The sequence below is a fragment of the Pelodiscus sinensis genome, chromosome 1, assembly GCF_049634645.1.
Source record: "Pelodiscus sinensis isolate JC-2024 chromosome 1, ASM4963464v1, whole genome shotgun sequence".
Taxonomy (NCBI): domain Eukaryota; kingdom Metazoa; phylum Chordata; order Testudines; family Trionychidae; genus Pelodiscus; species Pelodiscus sinensis.
The window spans coordinates 75,241,402-75,263,147 of NC_134711.1; the positions used below are offsets into that span (position 1 = coordinate 75,241,402).

At 40.9% G+C, this 21,746-nt stretch overlaps 1 protein-coding gene across 13 annotated transcripts in view; it reads right to left on the reverse strand.

The window, feature by feature from the left end:
- Window positions 1-1,004: 1,004 nt before the first annotated feature.
- Window positions 1,005-21,746, reverse strand: part of RASSF9 (Ras association domain family member 9) — a 36,274-nt gene continuing 15,532 nt past the window's right edge. For 7 of the 13 annotated variants that reach the window (XM_075932645.1, XM_075932637.1, XM_025180160.2 and 4 more), the window contains one exon: window positions 1,005-5,810. In XM_075932645.1, coding sequence (XP_075788760.1) covers window positions 4,535-5,810 — 1,276 coding nt within the window. In that variant the 3' untranslated portion in view covers window positions 1,005-4,534. Of the gene's footprint in view, window positions 5,811-9,537; window positions 9,633-11,373; window positions 11,458-21,746 lie in introns of all 13 variants that reach the window. The other 6 variants (XM_075932694.1, XM_075932690.1, XM_025180159.2 and 3 more) reach the window with 2 other exon arrangements.

A 21,746-nucleotide genomic window follows, 5' to 3' on the forward strand; every position in this document is an offset into this window, starting at 1 on the left:
CTACTCAAAATATTTCATCCTTCCTAAATCAGTAAGTAAAATCACTGACATCATTCAGACTACTCTCTAAATGAGTGAATTAGTTAGAATGCTTTCTTTCCATTGTAGCTGGTCAATTTTTAAAAAATGGAATGATTTCCTTACAAACATTGATCTGTTTTGACAAAACACCCCAACACTAATTTTCCATCAGGGTCTCTGGCTGCCTTCCTAGAAGACTTTTAACTTTCCTAGTGAGCAGCCCGTTCCTGACCTCCTCACAAATTCCAAGAAGGGAAAGGTAGGAAGCTGGCAGAGCTGGAAGCAAGGGAGAGAGTCTAGAATAGCCTGTCTATGCTTCTCTGAACTGTAGCATAGGTAGGAAGATTTGGAGTCACAGCAGCCAGACTTCAGGCTCTTGTCAATGTTACTTGTAACTTTGACAAGATCTTCCCTTCAGGCAACTAGGAAGCCAAAAAAGAATCTGTTTCAGTGTACCTGAAACTGACATTTATCTTGAAGACCCTTCTTGAAAAATGTCATGTTCTTGACATTTTTTACTGGTTCAGCAACTAAATTATTTTTAAAAATGTGATTATTTTAAAGGGGGTGGGGGGAAGTCAGGGGTTTCCATTTTCCAGCTGTCTACTTTCCATATTAAGATGATGGTCCAATATAGACAAGATGACATACATTGAAGATAGATAATGTAGACTAAGTAAAGCTAATGAAATATTACTAAGTGTAGAATATGACTAGGCATTTTGCCGTACCATATAACATTTGAATATCAATCATCCATGGAAGTGGATAGACAGACAGATAGGATTAATACAGAAGACAATTCCCCATTTCACTTATTTTATGCACTCAGATCAGAGAATCAAATTTGGCCCTTAGTTTTGAAGTGATAACATTTCTTGGGTTTTGCAAAATACAGACAATCATGCAATAATAGTGCAATTAATTAAACTGTAATTATTAACCATGTAAATGAATGGCAAATATTGTACACTTCTACATAATCAAGTGATAATTATGTATTTATTTGTCTTCTAAATGAAAGAGTCGTCAAGAACCTGAAACAAGTAATTACATTTTGACATATTTGATTTGAAAATCAAATCTGTAAAATTACACTTTAATCATGCAGAAACATGAAATTATATCCAATATACATTGGGAAAAGATTACAGTGGTTATTTTATATATGGAAGAATGAATTCTTCAGTGAAGCTCTTGACAGTTCCGGGACCAAATTCTCATCTGATATAAATTCTAGGTCTCTTCACTGACTTCCACTACATCATTTTATAACAACTGAGGGTCTTTCCCTGGGGTCATACATGGATCCAAAATTATTCCACCTCAAAGAGAAGTGGGCCAGCACCACTGCTATGCCCACTCACCTGCTTATTCTTCCCATTCTCAATAGATAACTATCTATCTGACATCAAACTAACACTTCTCCCTTCCTCTACCTGAACCAAATGCCCTGACTTTCCTTTTATTCAAATCTAACTCATATACTTTTATTTTCTGAATCAGATAATTTCCTCTGAGTCTAAACTGTTGCACTATTATGCAGCACTTTTTTATGTTTCTCTTATTCAGTAAGCAATGTTCATCCAATGGAATCCTGTGAGTCATTAAATCAGAGTTCAAGGGTGCCAGAGAAATATGACTTATGGAGAGGCAGTACATTCATAATGAACATATTTTGCAGTTCCCACGTATCACATAATGAATGTGCAGGTGGATGAACCTCATATAAGCCACACCATCAGGAACTCATCCACCTGTCCATACACTGATGTGATCTATGCCATCAAGTGACAGCAATGCCACACCCACACCCATACACCATGTATATTGGCATAACCAGACCGTCTCTATTCCAAAGCATAAATGGACACAAATCAGGCACCAGGAATGGTAAAGCACATAAATCTGTGGGGAAACAACCTCCCTGGACATTCAGTAATGGATTTGAAAGTAGCCATCTACAAAATTATTTCAAAAACCGCTTACAAGAGGAGACAGCTGAACTGGAGTTCATTTGCAAATTCAACAATTTCAACTTAGGACTGAATAAGGATTTCAACTGGTTAATGAATTACAAAGGATCCCCTCTCTGAATATTCACATCTCCAGACTAAATGCTGTGAATGACCCACTTTCCCCTATGATTAGCTTCATTAACACAAGCAACTTCTTTTTATATACACACTCCTGTTTCTGTAACTTCCACTCCAATTCACTGGATGAAACAAGTTTTACCTCCAAAAGCTCATGTCCTAACAAATGTATTAAACTCTAAGGTGCCACAGGATTCCAAGTCTCCTAAAGACATTGCACGGGAGAGAATTTCAATGGGAATAGACAGGCTAGAAACTGTATTTATAAAAAAGGCTGACATATTAGACAATCTCTGACTGCACAAGAACTCAGGAAATGCATTAGCCTACTTTCAACATTCAAAGCTCTGAACTGAGAAGTGCATGCAATGTCTAATATCAGTACATGACATCCAGAGTACAAAAGATGCCAAATTGTGTTAATAAATTACGATAAAATAAAGACACTTTGTTTGCAATAGATCTGAGTTTCCATCAAGAACTCATGTATGTGAGCTCCACATGTTACTCTTGAAGCAACCCAAGCATTCTATATAATGTTGAGTGATAAAATACATTAAGGCAGCCAAGACACATATCTGAAAACGCAAACTCTCTTCATGAAGTCCAGAGTTCAGAAGTCTTTAAAACAAACACTTTGTGGTGTTTAGGAAATATTGCTCTCCAAGTCATATTTACAAGGCTATTACCACAGTGTTGTAGTCATTCTGAGAACCTGATGACTGGCAGTCACTCAAGGGAGGTTGGGGGGGACCATCACGAACACCAAAATATAAGGAGAGTAAAAAATTGCATAAATCTAAAATAATTTCAATGACATCTAAATATCGTCTTTTCACCTCAAAAATTTAAAACTTGAAGTTCATAACATGACTGAACTTTGTGTTGCTTAGCTTGCCCTATACATGGATCCCATTGAATGCATTTAGTCAGATTTCAGAGTAAATTTTCAACCATTTCAAAATGACTCAGGGATCCTTAAAGGAATTCCGTACTTTATTCTCAACAATTTCAGTGGAAGTTGGGTGCTAAATAATTGGTAATATCTGGGCCTTCAGAGCTTAATGGCTTGTTTACCACAAGACATTATTCCAAAACAGCAATTCCTAATTAATTATTCCTGATTAACTCCATCTGTGGATGTTTTCATTCTGGAATAAGAAACTTCAAACATGGTGTTAATTAGGAGCAATTGACTTTACATTTTCACCTACCTAATTCCAGATTAACTTTCAACCTTTCATCTTACTGAAAGTCAGTGGAATTTAGACTGCTAGAGTCTTTTTATGCTGCAATTAAACAAATTCAGCTAGCCAATGTCAGCTGACCTGGGATCATGGAGCATGAGCTAAGGAAGTGCTTAATTGTGGTGTAGATTATGGCTCAAGCCTGAGCCCAAACCAGAATGTCTACATTACAATTAAACAGCCCTTTAGCTGACATGGGCCAGACATTGTTTTTCAATTGCCATGTAAACATGCCCCTATGTGCTTACGTCACTTTTGAAAATGGCACTTAAGTTATTTAGAAAGTTTTACTCTTTGTGATCTATGGTAATGGAATTTAAATATATATCACAATAAGTATTTGCTTTTTTACCTGCTCCACAATATCATAAAAACTACATTTTAACAGAGTTTGTGCCTTGACCTACATCTTGTTACACCAGCTGAATACAGATAGCGTAATGGAGCAGAGAATCAAGCTCTTTGTCTAATTGGTCTTTCCCCTATATCCACATTTCAAAAAGGCTGGTCAGATGTAGAAATGGACCCAAAGATTAAGGGATTCCACATCAGGAATTTTCACATCTGGTTTGTGCCACTCGCATCAGAGCACTAGTCTCAATGAAGCTCTGTCTTACACAACACTGTGCACTCTGGTCCCGATCCAGCTAAGTGTTTTAGTATTGGTGTAACTCTAAGCATATGTGATTACTGATTTGCTATAGCATGTGTGTTAGTTTGAGCAAATATAGTCCTCCGTATTCATAGCCAGATACATGATAAAGTACTCTGTTGGATTGTGGCCAGAGTGGGCAATGTCTTCAGGACTGAGATGCTGTGGGCATGTCTATACAACCACTCAGCCTGAGTAGACTGCACTAGCATGTTAGCTTGGGCCCCACTACTAAACAATGAATGTTGTCATTGGGGCTGCAGCTCGGGTTATCAAGCCCAGGGGGTCAGACAGGCTTCAAAGTCTGGGCTATAGCCCAAGCCACAACATCCCACGCTTCTGGTTTGGCAAGCTAGCTCAAGCCCTACCTAGTGTAAGTCTTGTGTGCGCAGGCTGGGAGTCTCACTTCCAGCCACAGTGTACACATCCTTGATGATAGCTAAAGTTTTGAAATGATAAATATTCGCCCAAAGGTGGTTGTTTTTACATTGCTCTCTCATGGGCACGGTGGTCTCCAGCTAGGTTGACAACAGTACCATGTCTCCTAAAGCTGTTTCAGAGTCCTGACTATGAGTAGAGCTGATTCCAGTGTCAGAGTCTGTATCATTTATGTCTAAATTAGTCACTTTATGAACAAAGTCTGGCACCATGACACTCTTGCTGGTCCCCTCACTGTCCTTCATTTGTTCTTCACAAGCTGGATATCTGGATTCAGTTTTGTCTTTGATATGCAGAGAATTAAATTCTTCTGCCAGGAGATCATATTCTTTTTCCTTCTTCTGCAGCAGCAAGTCCCTGTAGGTAACCTCTTTCTGAATGCAGCTCAAGTGAGAATGAATTCTCAAGCCATCTTTCATACTATTTTCCAAATCTTGTTGGATACTTTCTAAATTTGAGGGTTCCATTTGGCCATTTAAAGCCTCTGGCATGAATTTGCCATCCTCATTTGTTTCAGTGCATAGACCTTTTACCTCTTTTTCTATTTCAGCAGAGAGCTTTTCAATTAGTAGTTTGTGATGTTTCAGTCCTTCTTCGAACTGTAGTATTCCATCACTTTTGCTCAAATATTCATACATCTGATGTTGACCATGTGGCACATTTGTTTGTTGCTCATCATCATTTGAAGTGGCCATTAAATAAGAATCCTGCACATAATTTTCTCCGTCATTTTCTATTTGAGCTAGATGGAATTTGGCTTCACATTTTTCAATTTCCATATCCAATTCCTTCATTCGGTTGACTTGCTGATGAATGGTATGATCTTGGGAAATGATCAGATGAATCAATGTTTCCATATTGTCTCTCTCTTGCAGAGCATTGTCCTGTTTAAGTTTGGCCAGTTTCCGGAAAGTCTTTCTAACAATCCTCTTTTGCTTATCCACTGGCAGCATCTTCATATAATTTGCTGGGCTGAGCTCCCATTGTCTTCCTATGTTTTGTATTATTTTTGCTTCAGCTGTTCTCCACAATGGAAATGAAAGGAAAGCATCTGACTTCACCAGAACAAAGTGCAAATTGGGCTGCTCTTCTCCCCAGGCTTTCCAAAGTCTCAGCATTTTTGTCAGCGGAGGAAGGACTCGTTCAGAGCCTCTCCATTTTTCTATGATACAATAATCACTAGGCTGTCCAAAAAGAAACCTTTTTTCTCCAAATGTAGCTTGATGTTCCTCTAGTAGAGCTTGGATCACTTCAGCACAGGTGGTATGCTTTGTCAGTCCACACACAATCTTCTCCTCCTGGCATACCCAAACCACTATCTCCCTTTCATCAGAAGCCATGTTCTTGGTTGGAAACCTAGAATAAGGAGACACCAGATATGAGTTATGTGTCAGTGGCATGCAGCATGAATCACAATGATGATCCATTTATACTTGATTTAAAACTTCCAAATGGTGGGCACATCTCCTATAATCTTAACCAAAATAAAATAAAATAAAATAAAATAAGATAAAGAGTCCTAAAATGTACATGGAGAGAACATGTTCCTGCCGGCCTCTTTCTCACTCAACCAAAAGGAAAAACAAATACAAACTTGAATGTCTGAATTGTAGCCCAAATTACAAATCTAAATCTCTTCTTTAGATTCATGTAAGTTAGTTTTAAAAGCTTGGTCAACCCTTCTCTCTGGACTCCTGCGTTCAATTCACTTAAAAAACAGAAGCGTAGATTCATATAAAGTGCTATTCCAATTGTATTATGCTCCCAGCTGAATCAAGGAATACTGGAAATCTCACAAGAAAATCTTTTTTCACAACATAGCAATATAATGTAGATCAGGCAGGTTCAGAACCTTGGGATAAACATCCACATCCTTTTGAATGAATCCCTGACCCACCACAAATCAGGTAAACCTTACAGGAGACAAAACAGTCCAGCGTATTACTCACTAAGAAATACTGTGGTGCTGAGACAAATTTAGTACTGTTCAATCCCTTTGCCCCACACGTAGTTTTGAGAGCTCCCATGAATTTTATTGAAAGTCTCATGATCTACAGTATTTTCTTAAAGCCTCAGATTCTGCATGCAAATGATTACAGGAAAATCTCATTAAAACAATTCTAGCTCTTGTAGTTGTGGAGAAAAGAATGAAAATGAACATTAAAGGATCCAAAATGTAAAAGCAAATAAAATGAACCTCAAACTTATTTAAAAACAAAAAGGCAATCCCCATCCCTCCAAAAAAACAAAAAATTCACTCAAGATTTTATACCCATGTTGTGATTTTTGAGGACATGACATTTCAAAATACTCGAAGGTGGTAATAATGCCCACCACTTGCAGATTGCATCCATTAATTTGGTCCTCTCATAGAGACAGCTACAGCTGCATTCCTCCCTGCTGCCAGTGCAGGTGATGTAGTCAGGAGTGGCGGCCAGTACACCCCTATACTGAGCAGATGTCCAGGATTAGGTCCTTTAAACTGCTTAAATTTATGTCTCAGGAATGGCCCCAGAGTCTCAGAAAAGAGCCCCCATTCAGCCTGGCCAGACTTAAGGATCTGGCCTATTTTTTAGCTCTATACACCTGCTGAGCGCAATGCATTCCGTTGTTATTCTCTGTAGATTCAGGTGAATGAGCTTTAATCTACTTTCATGTAGAAAGCTTGAAAATTGCAGGGATCATGGAAACATGTTTGACATATAAAGTATTTGATTCTACAATAGTAAGCACCTGAGACCGATTCACAATATTTTTCTAGGCTCTTGTGCCATAGTGGGATTAGAGCCTAATCTGGATTCATTAGTATTACATCCTACTTATTAAAACATTTCTGCTAGTTTCATTTTTTTTAAATTATTATCCTGTTTGGGAGATTAAATGTAATCCAAAAATCTAAACTGTGATTGACTCAGCTCTGTATGGATGCAAGATTCCTCAAGAGACTGGGGTTAGTAACAGACTAATAAAACATATAATAAATAGTTTAATACTGTTATACAGTACAAGAGAACTGTATTCAAATATAGTGTTATTCTTCTTTTAGCACTTTGCTTTGTAAAATTCGTGCTTTGATAAACCAGGACTTGTCTAAACTACCTCACCAGATTGACAGGCATTGATTGATCAAGCGGGAATCAATTTATCATGCCTAATATAGAAACAATAAATAGACGGCCAAGCTCTCTCCCATTGACTGTCGTACTCCACCAGAAAGAGATGCATGGGTGGAATTGACAGGAGAGCATCAGTTGTCAATTTACCACAGTGAAGACATCATGGGAAGTAGGTCTAAGTATGTCGACATCACCTATAATATTTATGTAGTTGAAGTTGCTTAACTTTAAGGATGTGAAGGACTAGTAGACAGGATAGTCAACTAGTTGTTCCCCCCAACCCTTGCTGCCTCTATCTGATAGAGGCAGCAAGGGGCAGGGAAGGAAGGAATACTTCAAAGCAGCAATGTGCTTGAAGCCTGGGGCTAGACCCCAAACTCGACATTGTGCTGCTGCTTTGAAAAACTGCATGCAGTCCGGGGTCAGCTGAGGTGTCCCCAGGCTGCACGCAGTGTTTCAACGCAGCAGCGCCTCATAGAGCCTGGAGTCAGTGGGAGAGTCCCCAGCTGACCCCGGGCTCCATGTGGCGCGTTGCTTCAAAGGCAGAGGCATCCTATTGACTTATCAAGTAGTCGATGCAAAATGCATCGACTATTCAATTAGTCAATTACCTGATACTTAACATTCTTACTTAAGTTAGATGGATGGCTCCCGATAGTAATAGACTGAATTTAAGCCTTTGTGGTAACATCAGAGGTTCTTATTTCAACAAGTCCCATTTAAAAGATTAGTAATTTACTGTAATTAATTTAATCCAATCAGAGTTTCCAACAGATAACTAGAGTATGTAATCAACATTAAAAATCTCAGACAGGAAAGATCAAGAAATCACTGGAGCATATATCTATACTACAAACCAAAAAACACAACACTATGAGAAAACATTAGCTCAGTTGACATTACTGTTCAATGTGTCACAGGCCACAAAGTCAATATCTGTCACCTTTTAGTGCATTTACACAGCACAGGATGTCATAAAAATGTTTTTACTTGTTGATAGATTGGTACTTAAATGAAACTAACAGAAATAGACCATTGCAACAGAGTTCAGCTACAACAGTCAATACACTATATTTGTTTTAAGCTATGGTATGTGCAAAGAAAAATCCAGAGTAGAATAGTAAGTTCCTGTAGCAGCTAAGTGTCTAGTAAAGATTATACAAATGAATATAATCGTTATCAAATGTACCTGATAGTTTCTCAAATAACTACACCAGCTGCTGATAAAAAAAGAAGGGAAAGAGAAATCAAATGTAATTTATCAGTTTATGATTTTCCAAGTGAAGAAAAAGCTGCTAAAAAAACAAAACTGAAGTTAAGTGCAAACACATATAGGTGTAAGAAAGGAACAGATCCTCAGCTAATGCAATTGCTTTACAGGATCTGCCCCTCTGTTCCTTTATAATAAATACGTCAGGTGTTAGTAATGCACAGTAGATTATCACCCTCAGAATTTAGTTGCACTTTAAAAAAAATCAGTGAGAAATAGAGGGCTGAAAGAGACCTCAAGAGGTCATGTAGTTCATCCCATTGCTGTGAGGCAGGACCAAGTAAACCTACAATATGTTTTACAGATATTGGTCTTAAAAACCACTGATAGTGATTAAAATTCTCTGTTGGAAGCCTAAAACAATTCTTAACTATCCTTAGAGCTAGAAAGTTTTTCCTCATATCTAACCCGAATCTCTTTTGTCACAGATTTTACTGATTAATTCTTGCCCTACCTCCAGTTGATCTGAGTCCTCTTTATAACATTCAATAACAAAGGGGTAGAGGAAGAGGAAGCTTCCTAACAGTAGAGGGGCCACCAGTACCCACACAGTGGACTCCCCCACCCCTAGTGCATCATCCCTTCTCCCTCTGAAGTCCCCACTCTTGCATTGCCCTTTCCTCCGGATCCCCCAACTCCCACACTTCCCCATTCCCTGAGGTCCCGCTCCCATACAACCTTTTCCCAGTTCCCTTACCCCCAGTCACTTATCTTTAGGGCTGATGAAAAGCAAAAGGGCACAGCCCTCCTTCTTCCAAAAGGGGTATGGAATGGCCTTCTGTTCCAGTGCCCCTGAAAGAACACATGTGGAGACTTATCAGCTTCCCACTCAGCTTTCTTCTCACAAGACAACACGTCCTTTTTTTCCAACATCTCCTGAGACATCAGGTTTTCTAAGCATTTTATCCTTTTGCTTGTTCTCCTCTGCACTCCCTCCAATTGTCCACAGCTTTAATAAAGTGTAGTCACCTAACTCTAGCTAAAACCTTCCCACTGCTGAGCAAAGACCTACAATGATCCTCTGACTACATCCCTGCAGAAGATTAGCCTTTTGTGTAACTGTGTCACATTGTTGGCTCATATTCATTTTGTGATCCACTGTAACTTCTCTTTCTCAACAACTGTTTGTAATTCTCCAAGCTTCTTTCCCCATTCTTTTTAGACTTTTATACACACTCTTTTTGACATGTACTTTCTTCATTCTTAATTTTTTGTTGCAGTAAAAGGTTATCTTGGTCCTCTACAGTACACTGGAAGTATATTCAGGATTACATAAATTAAGCAAATGCTCTCATCCTCCACTTTTCCCCACCCTCCAACTACTTTAAAGCCTAACAAGCTGTGGCAAGTGTGAATTTATGAGCTTAGAAAACCTTCAAGTGACCTTAAAATATCTGTAGATACTCTGCTACTGCACCAGTAGACACTTTGGGTGTGTCTACACTGCACCCTCAGCTTGAAACACGCTATGTAATTTGAGCTATGCAAATTGAGTACCTTATTTTGAGTTAATTTCAAAATAGCTTCTTTTGTAATTAGGTGCTGTCTACACAGCACCAATTTTGGAAATAAACGGCTATTCCGAAATGTCCCTTAATTCTCATGGAACGAGGTTTACAGGGACGTTGGAAAAGAGAGCTCGTTAAATTTAAGAAATAACAGGCTTGTTTCAAAGATGCAGAAAAGTTATTTTGGGATATTGGATGTATCCCGAAATAGTGCTGCAGTGTAGATGTACTCAAACACTATAGTTTACCACCAGTTTTTACACAGAACTCTTACTGGTTTCAGCAGAAGTTCAATACGTTGACTGATGGAAAGATACTACCAACTGTAGAAAATATGGACAGAGCCCTAGTGGGCAATGTAGACCATTGTGACTAGCTATTCTGAATGAGAAAATAAAACACTGAGAATGTAAAATAAGGTCATCTTAGATTATATGTTGTTTCCAGTAAGTATGGCATCCACCAACATTTTATTTGTGAACTCTCTGGGACCAGTAACTCTTTTTGTTCCATTTATTATATGCCTAACAGAGTGGGTCCCTACATCTATCTGAGGTCCCTATATACTACTGCAAGACAAATCTTACTATATATTTTAGAAATCTGTGTCTGTCTGTCTGTTCAAGAATTGCTCTTAAATAGTAAGTGCTACGGCCATTAAATTTGTTATGCAGCTTCCACTTATCATAACTTAAAGCAAGGTCAGGGTTTGGTTATGCCAGGACAATGGGATATGCTTGGAATTTGATTGTTTCCCATAAAATGGAAAGGGAGGGGTCTGGCAGGAGAGAGTTATAGTGCAGAATGACCACAGTGGGGGAGGAATGGGTCAGAGATTGGGACTGGGATAGCTATAACTCCACTGGGCCAGAGGGGCAGAGGTGAACACAGGGATAGCAATCTACTATATTTTTCATAAAGACTTTTCTGTTTGTGTGTTTGTCTGTCCCCCAACCAGGGGACATGCATCTCTGCCCCAGCTATGCCTGCTGCAGTTGCATTGGCCATGGACAGGTACTTCTCACCTGGTCTCAAGGGCTGTGGTGAAAGAAGGTTGGGGTTGTCCTCTCCCCATGAACAGTCTGCATTCTGAAATCCTCAGCCCCATCCTGGAACAGTGATTTAAATTACGAAAAACTAAATGTATTTGAGTTAAGGACCTGAGCAATGTCGGGTAAATCTTTGAGAATTTATATAAAACATTAACAGGAATAATAATAGCACCAACTTTTATATAGAAATGGGGGAAGGGGTGAGAAAGAAGAAAAATGCATAGGCTTGGATATAGTTCTTTCATCAAAACTACATTGTGTAAATTGCTCAAAGGTTTAATTATGCTATGATGGGTTTATAACTGGCAGACTTATCTGGCATTACCCAGGTCCCTCAGGGCAGGGGGTTGGTGGTGTGGGAGGTGTAGGAGTCAAAGCAGGGCTTTGTGGTTGTGGGGGGCAGTATAGGTGGTTAGGGAAGAAGGTGCAAGACTGAGGGTTGGGGAGTGAGGAGGGGCTCAGTCAGGGAAGGAGGTTCCATCTGACATAGGCCTTTTCTTCCCCCACTTCCTCTCCCCGGCCACCATGAGCATTTTCAATACTCCCAGCTTTCCCCAGCCACCAGGGGCATTTTCTCTCCTCTCTCCCCCCCTCCTCCCCCCATCTTCTCCACCCACAGCTGCCAGGAGTGTTTTCTCTCCCTCCAGCTCCTCCCCCACCCTTTGCATGTTATGGAAAACAGCCCTTTTCCCATGGCTTCCAATTGTCTTGGCACAATCAAACCTTGATTTGTTGTTCTAAGTTAGGAGAAGAGGAAGCTGCATATCAAATTTGGTGGCTCTAGCTCTTAACATTTAGGAGGAATTCTTGAACAAATGGACTTGCAGACAGACACATAGATGCACTTGATAGATATAGAGATAGAGAGACAGATGTGTATTGGTATCATTTGGTTTTCAATAGTTTCACTGTATTATTTTGGCTTTCATATTTTAATCAAAGATAAATACACACACACACACACACACACACACCACTTTGTGGCAATTTTCATTTCTGTAAAGTGTGCTGTTATAGTCTACATACAAGTCTTTCAGGAACATTTGTATATAAAACTTTTAAATTGTAATTAATTATAAATAATACAGTTAAATGCTGACCAATAATGCTATGAATCTGGCTTCTGCAGATTAGTTACTCCATGACGTAATTATTACAGAACTCAATCAATTTCAGGATTACAAAAATGTATTTAATATCAACTGTAGCTTCTCATTACATCATGCTTTGCTTCCCAAGTGTGTTTCTTCTGTTCTAAATTTTTCCAGGTACTTTGTGCCACTCAGGAAGCTCAAGGGGGGCAGATTCTGGCTACAGCTGGTCATAACTGTAGCCTCATTCCCTTATGCTGCTCATTCCCCCCAGGGCCCTGCCCTCATGTCTCCCTAACCCCCCTGTAAGGCTTCCCACTTAATACTCTCCATCTCTTGTCACTAGTATTTACGGTTGGTAAGAAGTGGGAAGGCATAACCACATTGTTCCAACACCGCTGACCCTGCAATGTGTGGTTTACTATTATTGTTAGACTTGTTTTTCTACAATCATACTACTGTATTCAATAATTCCTTTGTATATATTGTGTCCTGAGGCTGGCTTATTTGAACTTCTGTATCTTCCTGGGTAAGTCTTATTTGATTCTCAAAGAGCAAACACCAGAAATTCCTGCAGAGACTGCCCACATAGTAAACCTAACACAGAATGAATCTCATAAAAGGTCAAATTTGTTGTTATTTTCCCCTCAAACCATCCTCATTCAATCTGGATACTTCAATTCAACTCACGGGCATTTGCTCTGAAGTGCTTTGAACCAAAACTTGTGACCAAAATGTAGCCTGTCTGAATTGTGAGGTGGGGGATGTCCTTTGGGCATAAGAGGGAAAGGACTTGCACCCCATATCCTGGCTGGGAAACAATAACTGGAATTATTCTTTTACTACAAGCTATAGGAAACCCTCCTGTCCAACTCCATAGAAAAAAGATTATTAAATCTACACATCCTCAGAACCACTGGCTTTCCCCCTCTATGGAGTACAAGGGATGTAGACTCTGCAGAATGGGATCCCAAAATCCTGCCCCTTTGTCCCTCCTGTATCAAACTGCAGCCAGGGCCACCAAGAGGGGGTGGGGCGTTATTTGTAAATTGGACCAGCAAACATGGGGGGGGGCAAAGGGGCAACTGCCCTGGATCCTGGTGATTCAAAGGGGTCCAGGGCTACTGCAGTAACATGAGGCAGCTGGAGAGCCACGCCTTTTAAATTGCCATGCAGAGTGTTCCAGGAAGCTATGCAGGCAGCCTTGGAGGGGGGGGTGACTTGGCATGCTCAGGGTGGCACCAAGGGCTGGCTGCCCCAGACCCGCCCCTTCCATGCAAGGTGCCACTCCTCAGATTCCTTCTCCACACCTATTTCATGACCCCAGCAAATCTATTGGCCCCACAGCAGCTGGGGGAGCAGCCCCCCTCCCCCGCCCCCCCAGGCTGCAGCAGCTCCCTGTTAAGACTGAAGAAGTGCGACCTGAAGCTGCTCCAGAGCTGCTGTTGTTCAGGGACAGACATCCCCTTCCTTGGCCCTCACTCAGCCTTACTTGGGCTTGACCTGGCTGGGAGACAGGCACCCCTCTCCTGGCTGTGCCTGCTAGGGCCAACAAAATTGGCACTCTTTGTAGCCACCCTGGGTTTATTAGGCAGCTGTGAGTCCACCTGGTCACACCATTTAGAGGGAATTTGGAGTATAACACCACCATTGCTTAAGTTTAGATAGGTTATTGAAAACAAAAGAAAGCATTAGGTGACATGACTGGCCCTGTAATATTTTCATTAAGAAAGGGCTTTTAAATATCTAAAAACTTCAAGAATGTTGTTATAATCAGTTAAAATCAGACTATTTTAGTTAGCTGTGAACAACATACAATAATGATCAGAAAAACTTTATACTGAAAAATTGGTACCTTACAAACCTTGTATTTTAATATTCTTCCCATGTTCAAATATCTGGTCTCTTTACATCCAATGTAGTTGTAAAGTGCATTCCCATACTCAGGCCATTGTAAGTAAAATGCATTTTTAATGAACAGATAAAAGATTACACCACAAAATATGTTATGACTACAAAAGCATGGGTAATCGATAAATGTGTCCTAGAGGGAAAAACGTATATTGCAGAAGTGTCCATCACTGCATCTGACTGGGTGTCTTACATTAATAGGATAACAGTGGCAAACCATGAACCCAATTCTTATATCCTCTTTTTCTTTCCTATTCCTGCACAGCATGGATAAGGGTGGCTGAACCTGGTCCCATATTTTCAGTAAAACTAAGAAAAGGAAACTGAAATTTCTTATGAAAACAAACAAGCTGAAAAGAAAAGGAAAAAGAAAGACACAATCAGATGGAACTAAGGATGAGACCCTTGATAGGCAAGAGATGCTTTGCTAGGGTGCAGACATTATAGTAGGGAAAATAAAAACCATGGGAACTGCAAGTCAAAATGGATAATAGTTGTTGTAAGAGGAATGCTCCAGCCTAGAAATACTTTGAAAAGCGAGAGTGAGTGTGGAATGATGACACAGCAATTGCATGGTTGCCAGTGCTTCAATGGTGGCTATTACTTTACAAATCTCCATTGCTAATTCTTCACCTCTTTATCTGCCTTGACTGTGACATGATTTACAGTTTATGCTTTCCACCTCCCTCAGGGTACACACTCTCTCTAACTTCTCTCCACACCTTAAATCTGCCTCCTTGTCAGACAGAGCAACAAGGTGGGTGAGATAAAATCTTTTATTGCACCTACTGTTGGTGAGAGAGACAAATATTCAAGCTGCACAGAGTTCTTCTTCAGACCCACGCAGCAACAATTACCCCATCAGACAAAGCAAGTATTCTCCATGATATATTTAAAAGCTTCTGGCCACCCATCCAAAAATGTCTGGAAAGGAACTTCTGTGAGTAACCATGAGCAACAGTGCTGAGAAGGCACAATGCCAAGGCAGATAAGTTGCATCAGTGCTATGCTGCCAAGATCATTGTTTATAGAAGTGCTTTCCAAGACGAGTAAAAGTAAAATTAGCAACTTGATCCACTGGAAAAAAAATTCTTTGGTGCGGATTATGTGACTACTATTGGAGAACCAGTACTCGGAGCAACAGAGCAGCAGAAGCTCCCTTATTGAAACCAACCCTAATGCATCTAGTTACAGTAATTTGCAGCAGTGGGAGAGGTGTGGGAAGAGAAACATTTCCAAATTATCCAGTGCTAGTGCGCAACACACAAGATTAGCCATCACAGTTTAGCAGACTGTCCCTCTCAGCATGGCAGCAGGTATGTTATGTAGCCTGTTTCCGCTTGTCAGCAAATGAAACCACCAACTTTGTTTGTTTTTTGCCACCAAAGCACCTTTGCAGAAATGTAGCCACGTAAAGGACCAGCACAAGACCTATGCAAAACCTGTCTTGTGCTGTTACAGGTTGCCTTCTTCCTTAGAGAGGAAAGAGAAGAGTGCATGTCTAATATGGGGCCTAAACACCTCAATATTGTGATCATACTATAAAGGGAGCTGGTAATTCTCCCTATTTAGGTTGCCTAGCATTTTCCACTATAAAAGATTTTTGTGACAGCAGGCCTTTTATACTAAGCAGCAGGGATGCCCTCAGACTACATACATGCCTTTTCTGTGTCCCATGACACATTCTGTTAATCTTTTGCTGAGATATAACATTAAAAACCACCACTTCCCTTCTCTGGCTTGTGCGCCTCTGGAAAAATCTTGATAGCATACCAAAAGAATAGCCAAACACAGAACATGTGACGGTTCAGCTCACTCCCCTGCCAAAGTAGCAAGAACAGCAGAGCACATTCTGTATGGGGAGCTCCTAGAACAGCAGCGGTGATGGAAGAAGAGATGAACTAAGTTCTCTCCTCCCTGGACATGGGATGTGGCCTATGGCCCCCGACTTTGGATAACACATGGGGCAGTAGCTACAGTGGAGACGACAGGTTTCATAGGCCTGTCGGGAGGGTGCGGGGTGGATCTGCGCCCTAGAAGAAGCAGGCCCTTGGGTAGAAGGAGTGGCTCCTAAGATGGATGAGGCAGAGCTGGGGATAGCTTCCTGTAGTCAGCCTCAAAGCGGTGCCTATCTCAGGCAACCCTCAGCACTGCCTGGAGCACCCTACATGGGGCTCCGGCAACAATTTAAAGAGCCTGTGGCTCTAGCCTTGGCCATTGCCACAGTAGCAGCAGCTGGGAGCCCCAGGTCTTTTTGAAATGCCAAGCCCCAGGGAAGTTGCCCTTTTGTCCCTACCCCCGTTGGTGGGGCTGAGTAGCTATGCTGAGCTGGGCTCTTCCCATCCCCAATGAGCACTCTGGACTACAAGCACAGGACCCTAGCAACTGATTACCAACCACCAGATTAACAGAACATTGTTTAGTCTTCATGGTGAAGCACTGACAAGTTACCTTTTCCTGACAGTCACCTTCATAGTCCTGAATGTATCCCTAGTGCATATATATGTAGTTAGTTCTGCGCTATTTTTTCTGACTACACTACCACAAGGCAATTGGCTTATGATTGTTTTAGTAACTATAAAGATGGTGTTTCCTAACCTCCAAATTATTGATTTTTTATCTTTAATGTTCTTTTGACCTAATTCTGTGGTTGGTATGCACATCTAGCTCAATCGTGCAGTACTTACGAGCATGAGTTGAGTAAGAACAGCAGAGCAAGGTTTCTGTGGGGCTTACTTTTTCTCCATATTACATTATTTTAACAAATTTTCCAGCCAGTGAACCACCTCGTATTGAAATTATGCTATCTAATCTCCTCTATCTTGCTTACTTTCATTAGAGTGTATTGAAAATGTGATCTCCAAAAGGAATTTTTATCAAGGCCTCATTTGCAATCAAATTCTTTTCCTTTTCAAATCTATTTGATTTGTCTTTGCAACTTTCTGAATGAAATGTGTTCCGTTACTTACAACTGGTATTTGAAGAGCCAGAAGGGGATAAAAAAAAACAAAGATGGAGTGCACGCTCATGAATATCTTTAGACTTAATAGCTGCACTGAGTATTAGATACACAAAAGAAATCTGAACCAATTTATATCACAAACTTTGAATGGAATGCAGAAGTATACATACACAAATACAGCCATTTTAAATGCTAGCATGTCTGCTCCAGCTGTGTAATGGTAGTGCATCTGTAGCACCTTGTAGTTAACTGTTTTGTAGCTTTAGAAAGGCTGAGTACTGAGATAAAGAACCCTGAGAATTAAATAATTAGGTCACAAATTTTAAATATTTGACATTAATTTTGAGTAGAAATTTTGTCTGTATTCGGTGACATCCATTAGCATTGTGTCTGAGCACCTCACAGTCATTAATGTGTTTCTCCTCACCTCACCCTTCTAGCTAAGGACATGCTATTGTCTTGATTTTACAAGTGGGGAATTGAGATGCAGGGAGGCTAAGGAAGTTGTCCCAGATTCTAAATGACCACCCTAATCCCTTCTATTTCCCCAATTTATCCTAGGAGACAATGGCTAGGAAAAAAATACATATTTTGGTTAAATCTGATACTCTATGAACATCGTGTATCCCTTCATCGTAAAGAGTGTATATTAGTTAATTAAGAGAGAGAGAGTTAAAAAACACTACTTGCTAGGTATACATTTTATAAATCACAGCCAATTTCCTTATAACACCTTAAGCAGATTGAAATCTAGTTGTTGTGATTTATTTAGTTCACAGTTAAGTCTGATTGACTTAATAGTAAAAACATGTATTTGATGTCTCAGGGTTTTTTGGAATATACAAATGTCTTTGAACCATAGCAGTTAAAGATCCTTTTAATCAAGGCAGTTAGGCACCTAAGTGTCAAACTAACAATGAAAGAATACCAAAAAAAGTTTACTTTACCAGGACACTTTAGCAGCTGAATGACTACAGTAGCAGAGGCTAAATGATCACATTTACCTCCTGTCTCTCTCTGTGATATTTGCAGGAATACATAAATTTAGACTCCTTTTGTGAAGTATTTTCCCATTCTAGCTGTCACTACCGTAGCTCTGACCTATGATTTTAAAAGTACAATTACATATACACAGCTTATGTGAGTTACTCCTCTGCCCTGTCCCCTCATGGGCTGGAAGTGAGAGGAATGCATGCAAGCATTGTACTTTCTCCTCACTCCCTGATAGTGAGGGGATGAGAAGAAAATAAGCACTGTCTCAATACGCACGGCTGCAGCCCCTCCCCCTGCCGTGCCCAAAATGGCACTTTTCCTGAAGATGGTAGGCAGAGGACCAGAGGCGGGGGATAGCAGGACCAGGGTCTGTCTGTCAGAGCCAGAAAAATGGCTACTTTTATATCCATTAATGAATGCCCAGGTAGGTTAAAATGTTCCCCTGCAGGTTTCTGTGTATTGACAAGTCTGATCTGACTTGTGTCCATTTATCCTGTCATAAAGATTGTCCAGTTTGGCCAATATACATGGCAGAGGGGCATTGCTGGCACTTGATGACATCTATATCACATTTTTCCAATGGATTTCAAATATATATTTGGTAACAGGAAAGGAATGGTGAAATTCAAGAATCTTGAGTTTCATTCTAAGCTCTGGTCAGAAGTGTTCATTAAGGGGTACCAACTTTTTTGGTCCATTCTCTCCATTCCCAACAGACTTCTGTCTCAGATTTATCTATTCTCCTCCCCAGGATCTTTATCCCAGGCCACTTTCAATTCCTCAGGTTTTTCCTTTCCCATCCACTCTGAGGCTATGTCTACACATAGACTTGGGAGTGTGACATATTTGTGCTCACTCTCCTTGAGTGAGCATGCTCAAAATGCTCATCAATAATTTAGATATTGGCATAATGAGTACACCTACTAAGCGTGCAGATGATACCAAGCTGGGAGGGGCTGCAACTGCTGTGAAGGATAGACTCATAATTCAACATGATCTGGACAAATTGGAGAAATGGTCGGAGGTAAACAGGATGAAGTTTAATAAGGACAAATGTAAAGTGCTCCACTTAGGAAGGAACAATCAGTTTCACACATACAGAATGGGAAGTGACTGTCTAGGAAGGAGTACGGCAGAAAGGGATCTAGGGGTCATAGTAGACCACAAGCTAAATATGAGTGTGATGCTGTTGCAAAAAAAGCAAACATGAGTCTAGGATGCATTAACAGGTGTGTTGTGAGCAAGACAAGAGAAGTCATTCTTCCGCTCTACTCTGCGCTGATTAGGTCTTAGTTGGAGTATTGTGTCCAGTTCTTGGGACCACATTTCAAGAAAGATGTGGAGCAGGTCCAGAGAAGAGCAACAGAATGATTAAAGATCTAGAGAATATGACCTACGAAGGAAGACTGAAAGAATTGGGCTTGTTTAGTTTGAAAAGAAGAAGATTGAGAGGGGACATGATAGCAGTTTTCAGGTATGTAAAAGGGTGTCACAAGGAGGAGGGAGAAACATTGTTCTTCTTGGCCTCTGAGGATAGAAAAAGAAGCAATGAGCTCAAACTGCAACAAGGGAGGTTTAAGTTAGGACATTTTTCCTAATGTCCATCTGTTAGGGTGGTTAAACCTCCCTGGAATAAGTTGCCCAGGGAGGTTGTGGAATCTCTATCTCTGGAGATATTTAAGAGCAGGTTAGATAAATGTCTATCAGGGATGGTCTAGACAGTACTGGGTCCTGCTATGAGGGCAGTGGACTGGACTCAATGACCTCTCGAGGTCCCTTCCAGTCCTAGTATTCTATGATTTTATTCTATGAAAATAATAGTGTAACCACAGTAGCAAGGATTGTAGTGATCTATGGTATAGACTAGTCAACCCAAGTACAACCCAGCCTGATCCTAAGAGTGTACTCAGGGCAGCTAGCTCATGCTGCTGTGGCTACACTACAACTTTTACCACACTAATTTGATGAGAGCTTATACATACATATATCACATCCCCAGCTCCAAGTGTAGACATAGCCAAAGTCTTCTGGAGCAGCCTTGCTGTTCATAACCCAGAACTCAGACACCCAGTGCCTCTCCCTCCCCACACGATGGTAGCCTTTTTAACCTCTAGCTAACCTTAATGGTCCCCTCCCAACTACTCATCTGATCTGTCTCTTCCCCCACACTGGATCCTAATATTAGTCTTCCATCACAAGATCCCTTTCAAATCTCAGTTTCTTCTCCACCTTTTCCTTTGCTCCTTTCCCAGTTTCCCGCCTCCATGGTTCCTTGTCTCAGACCTCCACATCATGTCCCACTGTATCACTGCAATCTTATTCACTCGCACATTGGTTCCTAGGTATAGGCTTCATATCAATCAGTCCCAGTCTCCAATCACTCCCAGATAGCTGCTCATTTGATCTCAGTGTCCCTGGCTTCCAGTCCCGGCCTCTCTATACAACCAAACCTAGCCCCCTGCTTTCCTATCTCCCAGTCTCAATCTTCTTGCCTAGCCAGTCCCAGATTCAATCTATTCCCACTTCCAGCTTCAATGACTCTTCATTCCCCAGATTTTATCCCTTCTACACTTGAGTCAAACAGCTTCCTTCCCCACACTGGCTCTGCGGCAGGAGCGTATATGTGGGAAGTCTGGCTTTTTCCTTTAGCAATGGGCTAGAGCAGAAGCACTGATGGGGAGGAGGGGCAAAGAGAGTAGCTGCCCCAGGACCTGGTGATTCAAAAGGGCTCAAGACTTCTGGCCACCACCACTGCTACTACATTGTAGTAGCAGTGGCGGCCAGAGCACTGAACTCTTTTGAATTGCTGCTGGAGTGCTGTGCCACATGCTCCGGGCAGCTCTTAGGGCCGGGTTAGGAGCATGCACCATGCTCTGGGTGGAAGAGAGGGCTGGCTGTCATAGCCCCAAGCCTTACACCCAAAGCTCAGCCATTTCCTGGAGCACGGAGCTGCCGCACACCCTCCTCCCCATCTTGCCGAGGAGCCTGCACAGGGTGTCATCTCCCCTGGACTTCAAGGTACATGCTCAGTTACTCTGTGAGGATAACACATGGTAGTCTGGTCACATATAGGAGCCATGATGAAATGGATCATGCTCTGTTGTTCTGAGAGGATGGAACATGCACAACCTTGTCAGCACTAGGAGTTTTGAGGGGATGGAGCAAACTTAACGAGGACAGAATTTTCAGAAATTTTAGTTGTCTTAAAAAAAAATCAATACATCTCTACTGAGTATGTGTAAACTACAATTTTCCAATGTCTTATAACTTGGTCAGATTTGGGTATATTGTCACAAGGATGGCAAATGGACCATCCCTGATACACACCATCCTGGACCAAATTTATTTCTCTATTCTAAAGGATGGGGAAGCTAGAGCTATACAGAGGA